Source organism: Anarhichas minor, unplaced genomic scaffold (assembly GCF_050575085.1).
Source record: "Anarhichas minor isolate MPS153535 unplaced genomic scaffold, ASM5057508v1 ptg000010l, whole genome shotgun sequence".
Lineage (NCBI taxonomy): Eukaryota > Metazoa > Chordata > Actinopteri > Perciformes > Anarhichadidae > Anarhichas > Anarhichas minor.
In genome coordinates this window covers 12,312,501-12,320,694 of record NW_027466456.1, presented here as the reverse complement: position 1 = coordinate 12,320,694, position 8,194 = coordinate 12,312,501, and the positions used below count along the sequence as shown (strand labels likewise).

The 8,194-nt window shown below is 39.0% G+C and overlaps 1 protein-coding gene across 1 annotated transcript in view; it reads left to right on the top strand.

Annotated features, from left to right (window-relative positions):
• Positions 1–4,057: 4,057 nt before the first annotated feature.
• Positions 4,058–8,194, top strand: part of gamt (guanidinoacetate N-methyltransferase) — a 4,899-nt gene continuing 762 nt past the window's right edge. Inside the window, exons 1-6 of the mRNA XM_076088645.1 lie at positions 4,058–4,235; positions 5,711–5,856; positions 5,994–6,057; positions 6,559–6,626; positions 6,891–7,001; positions 8,166–8,194. The exon at positions 8,166–8,194 is cut by the window's right edge and continues 762 nt beyond it. Coding sequence (XP_075944760.1) covers positions 4,058–4,235; positions 5,711–5,856; positions 5,994–6,057; positions 6,559–6,626; positions 6,891–7,001; positions 8,166–8,194 — 596 coding nt within the window. The remainder of the gene's footprint in view (positions 4,236–5,710; positions 5,857–5,993; positions 6,058–6,558; positions 6,627–6,890; positions 7,002–8,165) is intronic.

Genomic DNA, 8,194 nt, shown 5'->3' with positions numbered 1-8,194 from the left:
ACACATATTTATTGAACCAGAGTTAGCTTACAGATAATTCTCATGGGCAGTCTCTAGGCAGGTCATGTCTAAAACATCAGTGAAGGAACGATCACAAAACAAACTAGAAACACAGCAGTGGATATCTGCATGAAAAAGAACAAACAGTAAAATGCTGAGTCAGTGGTTACAGGGTTGAGTAGCATTTAGTACACTGAGTACACTCAGTGAAACACAGATACAATGTTTTCTAATGGGTCATATTTTGTTTTATTTACAATCTCTGTTACAGTGAGGTGAGGTGCTACAGTTCAATCCAGATCCCAGGGCATTGAAGGTACAGGCAGCTTTACAACATACAGTCTGTGAGGGAAGACTGCCATGAGGGTCAATCTTAAATCATCCATCTGAGACAACTGTTATAAAGTCAGCGTTACTGTTGGAGTTATAGAATTACTCCATTACAAATAAAAGTCCTGAATTCTGTTAAAAATGTATCTGTAGTAAAGGTACAAAAGTATTGTCAGTAAAATGTACTTTAAGTATCTCAAGTAAAAGTGTCATTATGGATCCTTTTAAAGTTTAATTTCATCATCATTATATTGTTCAGTTTTTATAGCAACTTATAGGCTCAGAGCAATTTAGATGTTTTCATTTGTCAATGTGGAGCCAATCGTAAACAGTTTGTTTACTACTGGCTGGATGTGTAATACAGTACAGCATCATATCATGTTTTCATCTTCAAATAAATGTAACTAGTTCCTTTATCTGTCAAATAACTGTAGAGGAGTAAAAAATACAATATTTCTCTCTGAAATGTTGTGAAGTAGAAGTATGAAGTAGTGTAGAATGGAAGAACTTAAGTAAAGTAAAAGTATTTTTAAAAAGGTAATTTAAGTAGGCATACGGTACTTGAGTTACACTCCACCACAACATAAAGGTGTCGACTGTGATTGGCATTCATTATTTCTCCATTGGCTTTGGGGGGAAAACAGCACCCTCTTCCTGTTGTGAGCTGCACAGCAATCCATCAGATCCCAAAACCAAATCTGTACACACCAACATATAGTACATATTTGATATATATATATATATATATATATATGGGTATATTGCAATGGAATAAACTCCTCATATCTTACTTCCTCAGGGTATGTATTTAACAAAGCAATACAAACTCAAATGGCAACACATTGATACAGACTGCAAAGACATTTTACTTTATCAAAGATGTATCTTTGACAATCTAATTCTTCATCGCACTTTTCTGTAATTTCTCGCAAAGCCATTATTCCAATACAGAATACATCTTCAAAGAACAGCCAAACGTATAAGTTCTGGAAGATGTGATTCACATTTCTGATTCTTTCACTCAACTTCTGTCTCTGAAGTCTGTTGGCACGTGAATTGAAAAAAACAAAACAAGGAAACTCTGAACTGACGGATAATAAAATGATTTGATTTTATCTGGTTGACGTGCGAAGAGTTGTTCTGCTCTTTGACTCTTGATAGCTTTAAGTTCCCTTTAGTTTGAGCCTGCTGGTGAAATGCTGAGGGCAGCAGGATGTTATATGGGAAGAGGAAAACAGTGAAAAAGCAAAGCAGGAGACCTGTGATGACACAGGTTACATGACAAAGTAACTAGTGTAATTATTGTCATTTTATTGGGCAGACTAACAGTGAGGCAGTATGATAAACTGCCTGTGGTAAGTGCTTTTCTGAAGAAGACCTTAGAAGGATAAAGTATAATATTAAGAGTATTGGGATACCAGAAGAGATTAACAGAGTGGTGTTTCAGGGGTTTTCAATGAGTTATTCAAGAAGTAAATAAATAATTAATCAAATATAAGCTAGCAATGTGAACATCAAGAGTAATTTTATTTTAATCAGTTTGTTTTCATGATGTTTGAATCTTTAAAAACATTTTTTTAAGAGGAATTGTAGTTTTGTGTTGTTTTTAACAATTGTATTTATTCATTTTCTATGTTTTGGTCAAATAAATACAACAATTAAAATCTGTGTCTTTTGATGTTTTTTTAATTATTATTTAGCAGTAACTTAGACGTGGCTTTGAGAAAGGCTGATCCAAAGTTGACCTTTAGGTCACCAGTCCCTGCTGAGGGCCGTTACAGTGGTGTGATGGGTTAGCAGCTTGTTAATGTTTTGTAAGTCCTATTATGCGTTGGTATAACTGATATTCTTGAAAGTACGTTAACTGAAATCACTGGAAATGTTCACAGTTAGGTCTCACTCTCATCTGCCCAAGTGGTTTTGTAATTCAATATCAACATTTACCAAAGTAGGACATTTCCCGGAGCTAAATCTCATCAAAAGGTTTCTGATGGGCTTTTTGGGGTCTGTGACATGACAACATTTGAGAACTGCAAAAAAGAAAAGAGTAATGGTTTATTGTTTTCCGTGTCAGAGTGCTGTGGTTGCTGCATGAATGTGAGCTTCTGTGGAAATAAGTACTATTCAAAGGCAGTGTGGATGAAGAGTCTCGTGTGAGAGCGGTAGGTGGATGAAAACCTGCGATTTGATGAGGACCCTCACTGAGGAGCCGGTCCCACTCAGCTTCACCTAATGGGACTGAAGTGGATGATGGGTAACTGGGGCAGAGGGGCTGTGAAGATGATCAGATGATCCAATTTTGACTGTCGTTCTGTCTCATTGTGAGTCATACAACTCATAGGAAGAGGCTATGTGACATTGAAAACGGTGAAATTATGGTTTATTAGAAGTTTTGGTGGCAGAGTTTTCACGTCCAGTAGCATTTTTAAACAAAATGTTTGACACCTTAAATAAAAAATTATCCTAATACTATTCTCATAGAGAATTACTGCATCGCTGTATTCATCAGGGAATTTATGAGAACCTAAAATCCCATTCTAGGACGACATACATTCTATATTATCAATTAATCAATCAATTATTTTCTAGATTAATCAAATAATTGTTTAAACTCTTATCCTATCTAACCGTGATTCACTGCGCTGCATTTACGCGATTTTTTTGTGACTATTAACTCGCACAATTGCATGTATTCTTTAAACTGTGAACATTTTGACATCCTGCTTCAAATAATGTGCAGCTCTTTTTATTTTGAAATCAGATAGCGTAGATATGATCATTGGTTTATTTTATCTGGGGCAGCAATGATCCCTTCCCCACTTCATACCTCCTACACATGCAGACTCACGAGGTGAAAACAATACCAGCCACACACTAATAAAGGATCTATAAATCCAGTTCATGAAGCTGCTCAAATGAGGTGATGCAGTAGGAGCAAAAGTGCAAGTGTGATTTAGATCCACTGAAATAGTTGACCCCAGCTGTCCATGCTCAGAGAGCAGGAAAATAAACAAAGAGCTCTCACTCTGCCGTTAGTTCAGTCTACGCCAAACAAGAAACACCGCTTTACAAGACAGAAGGCTAAATGAAGCGCAGTTCACAACTAACCTGGAGCATTTGACTTGTGAACAAGCTTTGAAGTTAATAAACAAATAGACTTTTCCTTTTAAATGAGTAGTTTTTCATTTTTGTTTTATTAGCTTCCTTGCGGAGAAATAGCTGAGAAGTTCGATACTCGTTATATCTATCCGATATTAAGTTACGACTAGATGGCTTAGCTTAGCATAAATACTGGAAACGGGGGAAACAGCTAGCATGGCTCAGTCCAAGGGTATAGGAAAACCCATCAGCACCTGTAAAGCTCAGTTATTATTATCATGATGAACAAATTACATCTAATTTGTTCAATTTAATACTTTGATAAGTGTAAGTTTAAGGTTTTATGTTAATCTGTAGATGCTGTTAACCTCACAGTGACTTGAGTCCTCACACCCCCTAGTGCTTTACATTCCGCATAGTGAATCATCTTCTCTACAAAGGATCTTGGACGCCTCCTCGCCCCCTCTGGGAATGTATGCGAACCTTTGACCTGTAGTGGAAACTTACGAGGTGTCAGCACTACTGAGCCCGATATAAACTGCCGCCTCCTGCATTTCACCCTCTTCCATGTGGAGACACAGTCTGCAGAACTAAACAACCACCACTGCCTCCACCATATCAAAACAAAATGAGCACCGCAGCCAAGCCCATATTCACCAAGGGAGAGGACTGTAAGCCCTCCTGGCACGACGCTAGCGCCGGCTACAATGAGACCGACACACACCTGGAGATCATGGGCAAACCCGTGATGGAACGCTGGGAGACCCCGTACATGCATTCCCTGGCGACCGTTGCGGCCTCAAAAGGTAAAAGTCGCAGTTTCAGGGAAGTGAAGCGTGGTCCATTATCGGACACCGTATTTTTGTGATGAACGACTGTGCTTCTGATGAGGGACTCCTGCCACAAAATAGCCGTTTTGTGAGGGACATTTATAAGTATAACAACAAGTTAATGTCATAAATTATATACATTAGTTTTGTAGACATAAATGTGCCGTTAATATAATACTATATCATTTAAAATGTAGCTGTCAGGTGAATAATCTGTATCCTCAATACACAGAAAACCAGTATGCTATTCCCAATAAATTGTACCTGTTATGCATATTGCATACTTTAGTACACAGTTTGCCCTAAAATATTGTAAATTAAAAAATAACATGAAATGCATTCATGAAAGTAGTGTTTTGATTTTTGAGATTTGGTTGATACTTATAAAGGTGTGATAATGTTTGTACCAGGGTAATTGTTTTTTTAAACACATACTTTTCTTTAGTATTTTGTTGAATGATGGAGGACACGTGTGAGCGTGTGAGCAGCACTTCGCTCAGCGCTGTGTGAGTACTACAGCAGCTGTTTCTCTACTCATGGGAACAGGCCAAGGAGTCTCCAGGGGGAAACGGCTCATCTGCTCTGAGCTTTAAAAAAATAGACTGATCCACACACCCTTGCAGACATATGGGAAGGGACAAGCATGTGCACTAAAACTGTCTGCACAACACTGTACAACTGTCGTGTATGCTGTATAACCCAGCATACACAATTTATTCAAAATATATTCGGTCACAAGACTCTGTGGCCATATCTAAACTATTTATAATTTATTCTTTTTACTTAACCTTTGTGTATCCAGGATAGTCCCCTTAAGATTTAAATATTTTTTCAGATGAAACTCAGGCCAAGAACAAATAAACAGACGTAACAGCAAAACAGAAACAACATGAGAATTTCACATGAAAGAGACACGTAGCACTTAAAACAAACAGCAAATTTCAGCTCCATGCAGTTTGCTCTCACTTCTCTTTGAGTGTATACAATATGTAATGAAATTAAAATGTGAATATTACACTGAGTTGCTGATTAATGGCTCAGTAAATCATCATGAAGGGGTCAAGCAACAGCAAATAGCCTTCACCCCTGATCTATTTATATGCTTCTCTGAAAGGAAATTAAACCCTTTGGCTTTTACTGTCCCACCACATGTTACAAGCAACTGGCTATCCCTCCACACCCCACAGAGGGAGAAAACCTCAACCGCGAACTACAAAAGTACGGTCTATGGTCTTGCTAGTCCATAAGAGCAATGGCTCAAAAATAATGCTATCACTATGTTACTGAGCCCCAACAACCTGCTTCCTTCCTTAGTGTGAGAATTAACCGTCGATGGGAAATAACCGTCGATGTCACAGTGTTTCATAGACAATCAGCAGTTGGTGATTATTGGTTGATTAATTAGATTTACGTTTCCTCATCGTATTGTTTTTTTGTGTTCTGTCTGGTAGGCGGTCGCGTTCTGGAGATCGGTTTCGGCATGGCCATCGCCGCTACCAAGATCGAGTCTTACCCCATTGAGGAGCACTGGATCATCGAGTGCAACGACGGCGTCTTCGCCAGACTGGAGAACTGGGCCAAGGCTCAGCCACATAAGGTCAGCAGATCCAACTGTTAACATTATCTGCCTGTGTTGTTAATCACAGCTGCGTGTGTTGCACGTTTACACGTCTAGTTTACAGTTACCGTCCTTAAAAGTGAAGATGAGTGAAGGTGGCATTTCTGTTGCTGCAGGTCGTCCCTCTGAAGGGCCTTTGGGAGAACGTTGTTCCCACCCTGCCTGATAACCACTTTGATGGTAAGAAATCAAACCAGACATTCAGCTCACGGTTTTGCTTGATTGGAGTTTACGGTTCACTATGTTTTGAAGACAACTGGAGCAGACAGTTGGTACAAATCTGTATGCAAAGCATTTTTTTTAAAACACCACGACAACATCGTGAAACCGTTTCATCCCTTTACACGTCATCAAACTCTGACGAGTGGAGTATCAGTTACCACATCAGGATAAATAAAACTTCACTGCACCCTGGTTATGCCACTCAGTGTAAGTTATTGATTGCTGAAAGTCAGTGTGAGGATGCATAATCCATTCAAAGGTCCTCAACACTTTAGCCACTGTTGTCTGAGATCTCATGTTTGATGAATAGACGAACACAGTCTGAGACATTGTCCTATTTCACTTGATAGATTCAAAATATTAAGAAGCGACAAACAACACACACACACACACACATAGAAAACTGAATGAGTTAGTTGTTGTATGCACTCTGCTAACACTGTGTCCTTCCTCTCTCAGGTATCCTCTATGACACATACCCTCTGTCAGAGGACACATGGCACACCCACCAGTTTGACTTCATTAAGGTAAGTAGTTAAAATCCTCATAAAACACTCCAGTAAGTAACACAGAGTCCTGAAAAGATACAAATTCTATAGGAGGATAATCTTGGAATTGTTTATATGAAAAGTGGACTGAAGATAGTGCGTAATAGTAGAAAACACGTATCAATAACCAGTATGAATGACTTCAGTGTTGAGCTATTGTGTGGTGCACATACTGTAGTCTTCTTCAGGTCGTATCCTTACAGGGCTGAAGGACTGATTGATTTGGTCCGCGTGTCTCTGCAGGGTCACGCTCACAGGCTGCTGAAGTCCGGCGGCGTCCTCACCTACTGCAACCTGACCTCCTGGGGCGAGCTGCTCAAGACCAAATACGACAACATCGAGAAGATGTTTGAGGTTGGTCACCTTCATTACGCCCTCAAGGAAAATAAAGTCAACTCATCTGAAACTGTATAACTTCTGCGTTACTGCGTCGTGCGTTTTCTTAGTTTCCATCCATACTTTTTCTGTGCAATAGAAGTTTTGTGGAAGTAAAGTCACTACATGGCGGGCGTTAGAGGGGGAGACAAAAAGTCTGAATGATGCCACCAAAACATTTTGTGTGTCCCAATCCCAAACTACATACTATTGTATACAGTATGTACTTTATACTAGTCATTATAGTGTTCCATTTGGCATAAAAGAAGTCAACATATTTTACCATTATTATACTCACAAGAAATGATACAAAAGCTGCACTGTAGGAAGTCAACTAAACTGCGACTTTAGAAGGTCACTGCCATTTAAATGTCTTTTCCAAAGATTTAATACTTTTTTTGTGTTCTTAGAACTTTTTGAAGCTGTTTCTCCAACATTTGCAATTTATTGTAATGTTACGGAGATGTGAGTAGCTCCTACATTTCCTTTGTGCAGTGCATTGTGGGAAAATAGTGTCCATGCAAACTGACTTTTTCCACTATGAATGCATGACATACATAAAACCTGCTTTAAAATAGTATGTAGTGTAGAATTGGGACACAGTTATTGTCATCAAAGTTCTTTCAAACATTTTTCTTTGACAAGACTATGATCAGGATGTATAGTACATGTTTTAATTGAAAAAAGTAAGTACATTTAGGGTGTTTCTAAACACTGATCACCTTACCCACAAAATGTCAAGTTTGATTTCAGTGGAGCGCTTTAGTCACGCACGTTAGTAAATACAGTATCTTGCAATTTATTTTAGCATAAGACGGGTTCAAGTTACTGAATACTAACAGTCATAATACATACAGTAGGCCTATCAGTATCTGTGCCTGTGAATCATCAACCTGCCTGTCTCAACAGAGACGTGTATTTCTGGGACGTGTATTTTAATAGGACTGTTTAGACTTTAGCGTTTGATATTTATCCATGGTGCACAGCGCTGAGCGCCCGTCTCCATCAGGGCTGAGCTGAGTGCAACCTGTGTTACACAGGCTGCGATAATCGCAAGGTCGACAATAAACAGGATAAGACTAACGCGCCCGATAAAGCCAGCGAGCCTCACAATCACCAACTCTGTCTGTTAATGATTTTCAGGAGACCCAGGTGCCTCATCTGCTCCAAGC